This window comes from Neovison vison, chromosome 12 (genome assembly GCF_020171115.1).
Source record: "Neovison vison isolate M4711 chromosome 12, ASM_NN_V1, whole genome shotgun sequence".
In the NCBI taxonomy this organism is placed as follows: domain Eukaryota; kingdom Metazoa; phylum Chordata; class Mammalia; order Carnivora; family Mustelidae; genus Neogale; species Neogale vison.
This window is the reverse complement of record NC_058102.1, coordinates 2,733,615-2,748,176: the sequence shown is the minus strand read 5'-3', so window position 1 is coordinate 2,748,176 and position 14,562 is coordinate 2,733,615. Positions and strand designations below refer to the sequence as shown.

Below are 14,562 nucleotides of genomic sequence, written 5' to 3'. Positions count from 1 at the left end.
GGCTGCAGAGAGGCCCGTGTTCACTGTCAGGAGGCTCGTTCTGTTCCGTTTTTATCTCTTTAACTGACAGAGAATTGAAACCTTCCTCCCGAATCACAGCCTATTCAGGCCTTGCCGGGCAGAAGTGAGAGGTATTCATGCCCGTGCTTGGCTTTGTGGAGGGCTTCTGAGCGGTCTTCTTTGTCAGGTAGCTAAGTGTGAGCAATTACGCTCTCTCTTTGGGCAAATAAATCTCAGTGGCGCCTGCCCTGCATAAACAGTATGTGTTTTTTATGCCAAGTCAACGGGATCTGTGTTTTTTTCCTCTTTAGCATAAATCCTGGGACACAGTGTGTTTGCATAATGCATTTTTATTTTTAATCAAGAAGACAAGATGTTTCAGTGGAATTTTCAGTCTGTAGATCTGCTGTGTAAAGTGCTGAGGAAAGCGTCCAGCAAATATTGTGGTCTTCTTGCGTGTCGATGTGAGAGGCACCTTCCTGGGGACTCTGGGACGGTGGCAGTGCCCTAGCCCGCTGTGGAGGGTTTTGGGAAAAAAAATCTTTCAACCCGAAGGATGACAATAATTACATCTGCCTGCTCGTTCATCATATGTACCTTCTTGTTTCCAGTGAGATGGAAAATTTCAACTTTGGAATTACTGCTAACCAAATTACCTTTATCAGTGGAAGAGCATCTGCTCACAATTACTTACAAAAGAGGAAAAATGAAGCTTTTTAGCATACACGTTTGCAGCCCTGACGTCTATAAATTGAAAGTAATGCGTTGAGTTTAGTCGTCCATTTTCCACACATTCCAAACAGGAGGCAGCCGCGCCTGGAGTCTTGCCCCTGAGCAGGGGTCTGGGGCCGGTGGGGTCACCTTGTCGCTCTCCTTCAGAGGAGCCACGTCAGCGTGTGCGACGGTGCTCTTGTGGCCTGAGCGTGCCGGCGCGGCCTGGCCGTGGGGCACCTCATCTCTGCTACGCCTGGGGCTCAGCACCCCGCCACAGGGACAGCGAGGGGGTGGCCTTGGCCTTCTCAGCGCCTCTCAGAAGCCGCGAGGCCCCCACCGGGCACGGAAGGCGGCACGTGGGGCACGCAGGGTCACCTCTTCGGTGAAACAGACAACGGTGAGACTCAGGCTGAATTTTCTGTCTGTCCGCCCAGCTGCTTCGCTGTTGGCGGGCAGGCCGCAGGCCTCGTCTGCCCTGTGGCATCGTCTTCCAGGCAGCCAGGTATGTGGGCCGGGGGGTGGGGCCCGGGGCACTGATACATTTTCCCTGGAAGAGCTGATGGACGAGGAGCCTTAGCTCTGCAAGGACTTCGCCTGTGTCCTCGTGGTGTCAGCGGGGCGTCGGGTTTTCGGTCATTCCCGCAGCCCGTGCCTTCCCACATGGGCCAGGCCTTGCTCTGCAGAGGACCGTCGCCATGCCCCCAGGGCTGGTACCAGAGACACAGGGCAAGGTCCTGCAGCCATGTGGCAGTGTGGGGTCCCTTCAGAACACGGAGGAGGGCAGCCCTGAGTCCCATGTCCAGTCCACCATGGCCTGGCCTGCATCCGTGGACACTTTACCCAGCCTGCCTCACTGCACGGGCAGCGGGTGCGCATGCCCCCGGGCCAGGGTCCTGTAGACCTGGCCCCTGCAGGAGGGCGCTGGTCATCACGCTGTGGCTGGAGTGGGCTCCTTCCGGCCATGTCTGAGACGGGAGCTGCCTCTGTCTGCATCTCGTGGGGGAGGGGCTGAGAACTCACCTGTCCCCCTGCCCCTGCTGCTGGGGCCTCAGGTGGGACTCACTGTGGAAGAGACAGACTTAGTTTTTACGGTTCCTTAGGTTCTACAGTGATAGATGTTCCAGAAACGGGTGTTTAATTTTCCAGATCTGTTTGCTTATGAGTTTACATTAGAAATGTGACTCCTGTGTCCCAGTGCGGTTTTAGAGCTGATTCCGTTCATCAGCCGGTGATGTTGTCCTGCGCCGGCTGGAAGCACCACAGCAGAGCATGGGCCTGGCTGAGGAGGCCATGGCTGTTCTGTCCTTAATTCATGCAGGTGGCCGCGCTTTCCCGGCTTTCGTCCTGCTCACGTACCCTGAGAGTGTCTGGCTCTGGCCATCGTTCTCCCTAAGCGATGGGCCGAGCACAGACAGCGCCCTTGGCCGGGCTCCTTGTCTGCCTGTGGGCCCAGACAACGTCCCCCGTCCTGCAGGAGACCAGGGTCCAGGGGAAGACCCGCTGGAGATACCCCGGGTGAGCCTGGGTGACGCCCCCTCCTTGGTGCCCTCAGCATGACGGTCCCTCAGCTAACAATCCACCATGTTACTGGGCCAGGGCGGAGGATGGGAAGCCCTGGTCCCATGGAGACGTGATTTGAATCCGCATCAGGAAACTCGGAGTCAGCATTTCCTTCCTGACTGTGAAAATGTGGCCCTCCCACGGCTGTCGTTGCTGGGTTGGGAGTGTGCCTGGTCCACGGGCGACTGCACTGGGATGGGTGGGCTGGCCACTGTGCCGTGGGAGGCTCCAGGCTGCGGACCCACTGCAGCCCTGGGGTCAGTCCGGCGCCCTTGGACAAGGCGCTGGCACGGCCGACCTGTCCCTGTGGAGCGGCAGGCGGGGGTGACCGGTGGGACCAGGAGCCTCCAGCCGGGGCCAGCCACCTGGCTCAGGAGCCCGCACTGTGCTGGCCTCTGTCCTCCCCGGGCTGTTTGCGGGCAGTGGCTCTGTCGGCCTGCTCCAGCCTGTTCTTCTTCAAGCTGCCAACTGTGCGCAGGGAAGTTACTCTGCTCCCGTGTGAAGGAGGCTTCTCCAGTAAAACTAGAAACGTTCTGAACTGCCTGTTTGCAGGTGTCCTCATATTTGAACTTCACGCTAACCAGGGCGCTCGAATCAGTGTCCTGGGCCGGGGCAGGGGCTGGGCGTCTGTCTGCTGGTGGGGCTTCTGCTCTTGGGCAGCAGGCAAAGGTCAGCCCTGGATGGAGGGGCCACTCAGGGGCCCTCGGAACTCTCCAGAGGTTTAGTTATGCAGCTGCGGATAACAGCCTAGAAATCATTCTTCAGTTAGAGAACACAGTGTCCCTTCTCATTGCCGGGAACGCTCCTCCGTATTGCACCGTGGGGAACGGAGGTGGAGAAGGGAGCCTCGGCTCGGGGGGCTTTACTCGTCACCGGTGCCGGTCACACATTGTCTCCATGCGTTCACGTGCTCTTCCCTCTGACAGATGCTTGCGAGGACCTGGTATCCGGGCAGGAGGCTCAGGGGTGACGTGCCCACGGTGCCGGCCCCGGGCGGGCCCCAAAGAGGCGCGGCCCTGGATGCTGTGAGAAAGGCTGGACTGGAGGCGTTTGTAGCAGCAGGACGAGGGGCGGCCTCACGGCACATGGAGGATCTGCTCCAGGTGTTGGGCACGTGACTAGGTCGAGGGGGACGCCTGGGGGAGGCTGGAGCGTGAGTCATGCCGGGGGTTCTGGTCCCCGGTGCCCCTTAGGGAGACACCCGTGGAGTGTGTTGGGGGACGGAGGGCTGAGGACGAGGTGCGTTCTGAGGCATTCCGGTGTTCTCTAAGTGTGCGCCATTTAGGGGACCCCCACGACATCTGGAGAGGACCCCTTGGAGGCATTAACTGCTCCCGAGCCGACAGGCCAGTGACACGGGGGTCTCCTGTCTGTGAAAAGCTGTGTGTCTCAGTTCTGCTGGGGACGGCTGCAGGGGGAGGCCCGCCGAGTGCCGCGCCCAGGACGGGCCCCTGGCTGCTTTACCTGCCAGTAGAGCCAAGTGGAAACTTCTCTTTTGTGGTAAAACTAAGTTTATTGAAAAATAATTGTATTTAATGAAACATAAGTTGATTAGAAGAACATTAGAAGAATGTTGATTAGAATCAACATAAGGTGATTAGAGACCACAGTGTGGTCCCACCTGTGGTTGCACTCTGCCCCGCGTGTGGAACTTCTGGAATGGGGACTCTGTGTGAGAGGCTGGAGTTCTCCTGTCCTCTGTCCCTTTGGGCCCCTGGGAGGGGTTCCCAGCACATCAGAAGCTTCCGGAGAGCTGACATGGGTTCTCAGACCCCACCTGAAAATTCTGATAATGTCGAGATGAGCCTGAGAACCTGTGTTCTAAGCCCCCGAGATGGGGGCACTGTCCAGCCCAGCTTGGGGACCACTGAGGTCAGCCCCTGCGGCACCTTGTTATCAGGCCAGCCTGGTCCTGGGCTGGCCTTGTCCTTCCCCAGGCCCTGGTGGTCACTCAGGCCTGAGTTCCCCTAGGGCCTCACACCTGTGTTCACCCAGCGCCCTAGGATGGGGGGGCAGGCCCTGGTCTGTGGGCCGGGGGCACCGAAGACCGAGCTCAGGGGCCCTAGTGCAAAGAAGAGGTCTCATTGAAAGCCTAGGTTTTATCCTAAAAATTAGTGATGATCGTTGACTTCATAATGCTTATTTATTTGGTTTTAGCGTAAGACTAGCTTTCAGATTTCTGGTGGCAATCTGTTCCTACTGCTCGGTGTGGCCCCGTTTACGTCCAGCCGACTGCGGCCCGTAGCACATGGCTTCCCAGGTCACGCTCCGTTCCGGCCCCTCCTGCGCAGAAATGCTCTCCTCCTTAGGCTTTCACGGGGAGGACAAACAGGATTGGAAATGCAGGAACACAGCCGTTTTCTTCGCACTTGCTTGGGCTTGGCCAGAACCTCTCAGTCAAGCAAACACAGAACAGACCTCCCTCCCCTGGCATGCAAATCACCCCTCCAGGGAGAGGGGCCCCTGCCTGTAGGGGGGGGAACAGACACTCGCTGCAGGAGCCCCGCTGCCGGGCCTTCTGTCTCTGCCTGCTTCCTGGACTCCGCACCCTGGGCCCAGCCTGCCCTATGCTGTGCCCAGAGCCCCTGGTCCCTACATTTGTCCCTGAAAAGGCAGCAGGTGGCACACCTGGTGGCCTCTGGGTCTTCCCACTTTCTGGTCCCACCAGCCTCCTCTCTGGCACCTTGCTCCCGCCCGGCTGCGAGGACTCAGAGACGAGCCTGTGTGGGTCTTCTCGGCCCCGTGTCATTAGTCCCTGCCTCATCGTGAGTGACCTCACAGTGTGTTGTCGGGTCTGCCGCACCCCGTGGCCCGGCTGCTCCCCCACACCCGGCCCACACGTGTCCTGCCCCACCTGCCGCGTGGAGGGTGCCCAGACATGTGTGCTCTGCTCGGCCGGGGACAGCGGTGGTTTGGGGGAGCGGGTGTTGTAGCAGAGCCAGTGAAGAAACTGGCTCCAGTCGTGGGACCCAGAGCCGTCCAGAGCTTTTCTGTGGCCCGCCTTCCTCTCCTGTGGCCACAGCACCTCACAAGGCACTCCCGCTTCAACCATAGTGACTGGAAGGTGCTGAGGTTCTCAGGATGGGGTCCTCCCGTCCCTCGCAGCCCCCTCCTCCGTGCTTAGTGGTGAGGAAAGCCTGTTTCAGCAGTACTGCGAGTTACCAGGAACACGAGTCAAAACAAACCAGTAAGCAGCAGATCACTAACCTTTGTTCGTTAGTTCTAGAACTTTTTTATTTAGGAGACCTGGAAAACCTGTAAACTTTTTCAGGGTCACTTCTCAGGGCTGTTTGCAGGGGAAAGTAAGCCCGAGAGCGGAGGAACTTGCATGGAACTCGGGAACTCACAGAAGAGATGTGTGCAGAAGGGGTGCTTTGCCCAGCGCTTGGTGGGCCCTGATGAAGCTCCATCAGCACGGGAAGGTTCTGGCTCCAAGTCAGGACCCTTTGGCAGTACTTGCTTATCTTACGAAACAGTGCAGAGTGGATCCTCATGGGGCAGGGTGGGTGTGGGGTCACCTGAGCCCCAGAATCTTTGCTTCCAGGATTTATAGACTGTGGAGCTTCATGGAGCTCCGGAGCCCGCCCCCCAGGTTGCCGAGCACTTGACAGAGAGGTCTGGGCAGGGAGCACAGGGCCCTCCGCTGCGGAGTTAACGCCTGTTGTAGCGGGGTGGGGAGGAAACGTTTGTGGCCGCTGGGAGATCGCGCGTCAGGGAAATGATGGTTCATGAGGCTTGATTCTTCCGAGAGGCCTGCTATCCCGAGGCTAGCCCCAAACCTGGGATCTGGAGGCACCCCAGGGCCCTGTCCCGCTTGTCCTCTCACTGGCTGGGTCTGGGAGCAGGTGGGGAATTGAGGTCATTTTGCGAGCCAAGGAGCTCTCCCTGCGTGTCCGAGCCCCTCCTGGGACAGCAGCCGGGGCTGGTGGACTTGGCCTGGGCGGGAGCGAGTGCTCCCCGCGTGCCCCAGAGCAGGCCCGTTTCTCACTCCTGAGGCAGCAGTGGTCCTGCCGCCCCGTTACTGGGGCTGAGGCGGGGCCGGACCTCCAGCAGGTCATGCAGCCCCGGACCTACCCTTGCCGCTGTTCCTGTCCCGGCCACCGCGGCTGCTCACTTTCCAGAGAAGAGTCCAGCTGAACTCTCCGCGCCCTGGGGACGCTGCTGGTGGTTGGAGCGGGCAGATGGGGGGGGCGACCGCGGGGGGCTCTGGCTCATGGCCTCGGGGCCTGTGTTTGTGTCGCGCAGAGCCCGTGCACCGGCACCTGGAGCAGCATGAGGTGAGGTACCTGCAGTTCGCCTTCCGCTGGATGAACAACCTGCTGATGCGGGAAGTGCCGCTGCGCTGCACCGTCCGCCTGTGGGACACCTACCAGGTGAGCGGCCCCCGCGGCCCCGCCATCCCCCCCACCCCCGCCTGTGGGACACCTACCAGGTGAGCGGCCCCCGCGGCCCCGCCATCCCCCCCCACCCCCGCCTGTGGGACACCTACCAGGTGAGCGGCCCCTGCGGCCCCCGCCGTCCCCCCCCGCCCCCGCCTGTGGGACACCTTCCAGGTGAGCGGCCCCGCGGCCCCCCATGGCCCCCGCCGTCCCCCCACCCCCGCCTGTGGGACACCTTCCAGGTGAGCGGCCCCCGCGGCCCCCCGTGGCCCCCGCCGTCCCCCCCACCCCCGCCTGTGGGACACCTTCCAGGTGAGCGGCCCCCGCGGCCCCCCGTGGCCCCCGCCGTCCCCCCGCCCCCGCCTGTGGGACACCTACCAGGTGAGCGGCCCCCGCGGCCCCCCGTAGCCCCCGCCGTCCCCCCGTCCCCACCTGTGGGACACGTGCAGCGGGTGAGGCATCTCCCCGCGCGCCGGCTCTCTGCCTGCACAGGGTCTGCCTGGGTTGTGTCCTTTTCTGTTGATCTTGTCACCGAGTAGACGTGACACCGGCAAGAAGCGCTTCCCGTCGTCGTGTCTGTAGCTGGGTTTCATTGTGGCCGCGTGGTGCCGCCGTCCCTGGGGCTCATGAGCCGCGTCCGTTCAGTCGGGGCCTGCGGGGTGCGGTGGGGGGTGCTTGTAACTCACGGACGTCGGTGCCGCGGCTGCCAGAAACATTCACACTCGGGGCTCACACGTTGTCACGGCTTTGAGTTACTCGTAATAAAGATTTTTTTAAAAAGTCACTGACAGATTCAGTGCAATATGAAATTTTCTCCTCTCTGCCGCTCTTGATGAAATTCATTTCTTCTGGAGATTGAGTTTTCCGGAACAAACCACCGTTGTTCCCTCGAGTCCCATGGCTTATTCTGGCACCTTTTCATTTTGCTGAAGATGTTTGCTGACGCGGAGGCCGCGCCGCGGGGCCCCCACGCCCGCTTCTCATCACCCTCGCAGATCGCGGGAGCCTGACGTGGGACTGGGAGGGGAGGCCTGCGGAGCCTGGTTTCTTCGCTCCCGGAGGCAGGGCTTTGGCTGCCGTGAGCGCTGGGCCCTAGTGGGCTTTGGACTGGGAAAGGGAGCGCCGGGCGGCGGTGTAGGTCCCAGCCACGGAGCTGGCCTCCCGAGTGGGAGCCTTGCATGTGTGTGTCCGTGAATGCGGCGGCGGGAGGCCAGGGGCCCTTCCTTCGCTGCACTGAAGGAGCCCTTGGTCTGGACCTGCCTCCTTCCTGTGGGTGAGGACCTCCAGCTGCTGCGTGGCCCCCCCCATGCCCGCCGGTGCCGCACTCGGAGCCGTGGTCGTGGGAGTCGGCCAGCGCAGTAGCCCAAGATGTTGGTCCTGGGGGTGGCCCGTGGGTCCCGCGTGGGTGCGAGCTTCTGAAGCTTTGACTTTGCTTTCCTCTTTTGTGCCTTGCTCGTTCTGACAGCGCTACGGAAATCAGGGCGACTCCGTTGCTCGTGTCCTCATCCGCCGCTTGGATTTTGCTCTTCTGCGTGGCTGGCAGTTACAGAATTCCTGGCCACTGACATTTGCTGGGACACAAAGCCTGCCCCGGGCTGTTGCTGAAGGCGCCTGCCAGCCTGGTGCTACTCACTGGGTCTCGTCGTGTCGTAGGAAACAAACCTAGCGCCCCGGGACATGGGAGCGCTCTCCCTCTGTGCCGGGTTAGGCTGTTGAACACCCCGGCCCCCTCATTAAACACAGTTGCTTGCGATGCCGTCCCCGTCCCCAGTAAATTAGGCCTGGAGTCCGCTCGTCATGAGGACCTGGAGATCGGACCTGCCCGTGGTCCTGCACCACTTCCCTCCAACTCCTAATGGGTATTAAAACTTTAAGCACAGTTGTGGCATCTTTATTGCGTTAATTTTCCTGAAATTAAATTTTGTCGTGAATCGACTCATTTGTACCACAGACTCATTCTGGAACTGATGGTACCCTGGCCATAAACCTTTTCATAGCTTAAAAATTGGGGGTATTTCTATTTTATAGGCCCAAGTAACCATGAAATTGTATTACATCTTTTGGCAATGAAAATCCGCGGTAATCACAGGATGGCCTTCGGGTGATCGCTCTCCCCTCGGCTGGGGTGTTTACCAGCTGGGCCGTCACAGCTTCCAGTCGCTCTGGAACCCTCGGAGGCGCCGTGACGTTCTCGGGGGGCATGTGCCACAAAGGGCTTTGGAGAGCAGCTGCTCGGGCCCCGCTCCCAACTAGGCAGGCAGTGGCGTGAAGACGGACGAGATGTGTCACCAGAGGCGTGAAAACAGGCATTTGACAGGCACAAACAGCCCAGCAGGGGCCCGTGCTTTGGGGAGACGGCTCCTGCTCCCAGGCACCTTTTGCATTCGTTCGAAGCCGTACAGTCGGGTGGGCAGTCCAGCTCCTGGGGGCCTTGGCCATGGGAGCCGACGCCCGCCTCTAGGACTCGGCTTCCCGTCTCGAGACTGTGGAAACGGTTGCTTCTGGTCCTTCCCCCTCTGCGTGGCTAGTGACGACCTCCAGCGAGAGAGCCCCTGGGCTCGCTCCCTTCACCCTTGGTCTGTGGCTGTGGGGGTGAGGTCGTCAGTCCCGAACCTGTCGGGGCTCTTGGTCGGCCAGGCCGTGCCTCGTTTCCTTCCAGTATCTCTCTGACTGCCCCCTCTTCTCCCCCCACCAGCCTCTTGGTCTGTGTCCATGCGAAGGCACATGGGTTTTGCTCTCAGGTCAATGAGCGCAGACACGCAGTTGTCAGGAAGGGGGTGGTGGGGCACCCCACTGCCATGACGGGACAGTGATGCTGTGAGCTCAGCCTCCCCCCACTGCTGGCTTTGAGAAAGCTGACCTGGTACATGCAGCCTTTGTGCCCTGGAGGGACCCAGCTGTCCTGTGCTGGTGGCAGGTTAGCCCCGCCAAGGGTCCCGTCGGAGGCAGGCCTCCAGTTTCTCCTCTGCCTTCACTGCGGTCCTGCCTTCACGTGCGGCTGGAGCTGCTCCCTCTGTCTTCTCCTCCCAGTGGGATGACGGTGGAGGGAGGACGGCAGCGTGCCGGCCCTTGGCCTCCGGCGGAGCAGAAGCTCCTTCCCGTGAGTGCCCTTACGTCCCGGGGGACAGACGCAGGAGCATGGAGAAGTGAGCCCCTGGCAAGGGCAAGGTGCGTGAGGCTGGGTATTTGCTGTGGAGCAAACAGTGAGGAGCAGGGAGCTTCGTGTGAGGGAGAGTGAGGGAAGTGCTGTGCTCAGATTGTCCTGCCAGACGGAGAGGGAAAGCCTAGATCCCAGAGGGGCCTGGACCTGCCGTCCTCCTGGTGCCAAGGGAGCTGAGGCGGTGATGTGCAGGCCGGGGCCGCAGCAGCCATTGTGGAGGGCTGAGGGCACCAGAAGCTGCCGTTCTCCCTGTGGGTTTGGGGATGGTTGGTCCCAACTTGGTCGAGGTCGAGCTGGGACCGAGGTGAAGGGTTGACGGAGCCCCGTGAACATCTAGGGAGAGGAGGTTTGGACAGAGGGCACAGCATATCAGGAGCGAGCACTGTCCCCTGCTCATCGGGCCTCTCCCTGCAGCACCAGGGGCCTGGGAGGGCACAGAGGCGGGTTGTTGGCTGCCTTCCCTGCACCACGTCCCATGGCTGTGCTTTAGTCTGGAGGCCTGTGGAAGCCCCTCATGGGAAGCTTCTGTCCCAGGACCTGCCACCGTGTCTGAGCCTGGCTGCTTGGCTTCCCGAGATGCTGGGGAGGCTGTGCCTTGTGCCTTGTTGATGAGGAGTCCCTGGCCCTTGAGACGTGGTCTGGGGTGAGCTCTGCCTCCCCGTGACCTTGTGGGGAGGAGAGGACCAGAGGGGGTGGTAGCTGCAGGTTTCCCCAAGGGCGGAGACTGAGGTGAGGTTTCTGGATTGTAACTCCTTTGTGCTAAATGCCGTTAGAATGTCGATCCGCTCAGGATTGCTTTAGCTACTTGGGGTCTGTAGTGGCTCCATACGGATTTAAGATTTGCTTTTCTACCTCTGCAAACAATGTTGTTGGGATTTTGATGGGGATCGCGGTGAGTCTGGAGGGGCTTGGGGTGGTGTGGGCCCTTCTCGGTATTAATTCATCCCGTCCACAAGCACAGGACAACTTTCTGCTGGTTTGTCTCGTCCTCGGCTCTGTTCGTCAGTGTTAGTTTCCAGCATGCAGGCCTGTCACCTCCGTGGCCGGACTTACTAAGTATTTTGTTCTTTCCGAGGCACTTGTCCGTGGGGTGGTTCCCTGGAGCTCGCTGTTAGGGTGGAAAATGCAGCTGAGTTTCGTGTACACTGTTTAACCTGCAACTTTACTGGACTTGTTTATTCCAAGAAAATGAGATCAGGATCTCCAGAGGCGCCCCCCCACCCCCCGCAGTGTTCACAGCAGCAGCTCACCATGGCCAGGACGTGGGAGTGACTCGGTGTGTGTGTGTAAGTGTGTAAGTGTGTGACGGTGCAGGGGGCCCAGCCGGGGTGCGAGGGGTGGAGGGGAGCCCTGCCGCGTACGGAGCCAGGGGGAGGGATTCTGGAGGGTGCGCGCGGTAGAAGGTTCAAGGGTGATGGGGGAGCCCGGTGGGGCAGCCCACGGGCGTATTGTGGTTCATTCGACATTGAAAAAGTGTGACGGAGGACCTGCCGTATTCGTTCTAATTTATATAAATTTAAATTGAAGAGGGCCACGCGGTGAGTGGCTGCCGAACGTGGGGCGCAGCTCTGGGGAGGGGCTGGTGGGGTCGGTAGGTCACGGTGGGGAGCGGGCAGCTCCATCCGAAGGCCTGTGTGCACTGGGGCAGCAGTGCCCTGGCCGCTCACGGCCGTAGACAGGTGTGCTTCGGGTGGGGGGGGCTGACCTCAGCTTGTGTTGAGGTGACCCCCCTCCCATCTTCCGAGTAGTGTGGCTGTGAAGGGGAGAGAGGGGGATGGGGCTGGAAGGGGAATGAAGGGCTGGTTGCTGGTTGCTGGCTGCGCAGTGGGCAGTCCTGGGCATTGCCAAGCTCATGGAGCTCGCTGTTGGCGCAGTGGGCAAAGCTCGCTGGGTGGCGGGGACATTGCCACAGGCTGGGGCCCCTTCCTCCCCAGGGTCCTCCGAGGCTGATTGGGAAGTGAGTGTGCTGCCAGGGGGCGTCCTGAAACGAAGACCACGTACTGCTTTCCGAAGGGAAATGGAAGAGCCAGTCCCCAGGGCACAGTCTGGGCTCTGGCCGGGGAGCTGGCCTCACTGCTTGGTCCTTGGGGAGCGAGCCGGGGGAGCGAGCTGCTGCGGGTCTGGCCCTCGGGTGCCTTCTGATGAGTGCCACCGTCCACCTGCGTCCTGATGCTCGGGACGGCCTTGGTCAATGGGGATGGTGCAGGGGAGCCCTTGGAGGCCTCACGCTTCCTTCGGCTGCTGGTTTTGTTGTAAGAAAAGGACAGATCTGCTGCTGCCAGGTGAGTGTTGCAGGATGACTTCATTTGGCTTAAGACATTTATTGAATTCCTTCCTCGCGTTATGCAGAGGCCACCTGAATTCTAATTACGACACTTCCATTCTCCATGCCCCAAGAGCGTCTTCAGTCCCGCTCTTCACGGGGCCGGTGGGGAATCACGGGGGACGGACCGTGGGGCTCATCCTTGCATCTGGTCGTTCGCACGCCGTCTGCTTAGGTTGTGACCTCCTGCGGCCAGGCTGCCGCGCCGTGATGCTCAGAACATGCTGTGCGAGGCTGGCAGCCCCAGGCCCCTGGTGCACGCGTGTTCGGGGGAGCGGTGCGAGGGCCCGCTGTGTCGCGGACTGGCCGCTGTTCCAGGGCAGGGCCGGTCAGTCCCCATGGACTCCGTGGAGTGCAGAGCCTCGGGACTTGCCTAACGCCCTGCTTGCCTCACGGGCGCCCCATCATGATGCACCTGCTTCCTGCAGACACGCCGGGGCTCCCATGCCCTGCACGGGTGAGAATGGGCTCTGGGCCTGCATCGCTCCGGGCAGCGTCCAGCCGCCGGGCTGCCACTGTGAGGCCACGTCTCTGAGGCGTGCTGTGGTGGTGGGGCCGTGGGCCGTGGCCCCGCCGTGCCACGGGGTGGGGAAGGCAGAGGAAGGGGCACTGGCCTCGCTTACTGCCTTCTCCGGTCCCGCAGCAGAGCCACGGCACTCCCAGCTCCTCGGGGGTCTCATGGGCGGGCTGGGCCCTTGGTGAGACGCGGCTCCACATTCCACAGCCCCTGGTGGCATTGGCCGGGGCCGCCGGCAGTGGTTAGGGCCCCTGTATGTCCAGACCTGTCGCCTCAGGTCTCTCTGGTCAGGACGCAGCTGAGTTTGCTGCACAGCCTCCTGGCACCTGCTCCTTTTGCATCGTTTTCAGGTGAAATCTCTGCAGGTTTTTACTTTCCTGCTGCTCAGTGGGGGCCACCTTTGCTGTCCCTGCAGAGGTCTCGGCAGAGGTCGTGAGAGGCGGGACCTCTCTGTGCGTCGCAGGACGCAGCCATATCTCTGGGGAAGAGCTTGATTGCTCAGTCCAGGCGTGTTTGCCGAGTACGTGTCCGGGCCTGGCCCTGGTCTCAGCCCTGGGGACACGGCGATGGGTGACGGGGGCCCTGACCTCAGCGAGTGAGCCTGGCAGCCCACATACATCTGCTGAAGAAGGTGCACCGCGATGTGTGGTACAGCCAAGCCAGTGGGCAGGGCCCATGGCAGGTCCCCGAGTGAGCTCTGCTCCTGGCAATGCAGGCTTCTAGCAGATAGTCTTGGAGAAGGATTCCCGAGAGGCCCGGCCAGGACGGGACCGGCAAGTAGTGTGTGGAGCAGGAGGAAGGCTGCTGGCAACGGGGGCGGGGGGGCAGCAGGTGTGCAGGACCCGGGGTGTGGAGGAAGGGCCTGGGGGCTGCTGCCACGCTCCAGGCAGGGGACAGCTGTGGCCTGGTCACGGGGTCCCCGTGGAGCCGCGAGAAGATGCTGGATTTGCTGTCACTGGATGCCGGGTGTGGTCAGACCTGGTGCCAGGGCTGTGTGTCTGGGCCTGACCTCTGTCCGTCCGTCTGTCCCCCCACTTGTCCACCTTCTACAGCTCGATCCCTGGTCTGTGTGGGGCCCCATGTAGGCCTTGAGTGCCTGAGGTGGCCTCCCTGCCCTGACAGGTCCACTGCCTGGCATGGGAGGTGGACACACAGCCGTTACAGAAGCCGCCCGAGGTGACGAGGTGGCGACTTGGGGCTCCTCCCTCTGCCCGGGGGTGTTGTGGAGGCTCACCAGGGGACACTTCAGCCAGACCTGGCGCTGAGGACAGGCCGGGGCTAGATCCAGATGCCAGGAAGTGCTGGCCAAGGGCAGGAGTGCGGTCTGGCCTGAAGGAAGAGCGTGCTTGGAGGCTCGTGGGGCAGGTAGGCGTGGCCTGCCCCGCGGGAGGGGTGGTGGGCACGGCTGCATCAGGTGTGTGGGTGCCGGGGCAGAGTGGGGTCACGGGCCGTGGGGAGTTCTGGGTGGTGGGGAGCAGGTCTGGGTCCACAGTCTTGTTCCCAGGCTGGGTGCTCCCTGCTCGGTTTCCAGAGGATGACTTAGCATCTGTAGGTTTGGGTTTCTGCCTGTCTAAGACCTTGGTGCTGGGTACCATGGCCACTCGTGCAGGTCCGCCCACGGAACCTGGACCACTAGCCCCACCTGTGCCGATTGCCGGACTCCCTGCCTACCAGCCCGGCTGCGGGAAGTCCCAAGTTGCGGGTGCTGGGGCCTGGCACTCAGGTTTTGTCGGATGTCCTTGTCGGCCCCCCAGCACCCTTGTACTGGGCGGCAGCCTGGGGGAGGGAAGCCCAGTGGCCGGGAGGGAGGAGCGGGTGGTGCCGGGGAGGGGTGCTGCAGAGCCGGTTCCCTGGGGCTGGCCGGAGGGGCAGGTGTGTGAGGGCTGCTGGCTGCTGGGTACTTCCGCGG

At 61.5% G+C, this 14,562-nt stretch overlaps 1 protein-coding gene across 3 annotated transcripts in view; it reads left to right on the top strand.

Annotated features, from left to right (window-relative positions):
* Positions 1 to 14,562, top strand: part of TBC1D22A (TBC1 domain family member 22A) — a 290,784-nt gene that overhangs the window by 206,156 nt on the left and 70,066 nt on the right. For 2 of the 3 annotated variants that reach the window (XM_044226642.1, XM_044226644.1), the window contains exon 11: positions 6,520 to 6,647. In XM_044226642.1, the coding sequence (XP_044082577.1) occupies positions 6,520 to 6,647 (128 nt within the window). Of the gene's footprint in view, positions 1 to 6,519; positions 6,648 to 8,118; positions 8,514 to 14,562 lie in introns of those variants that run through there. The other variant, XM_044226643.1, reaches the window with a different exon arrangement.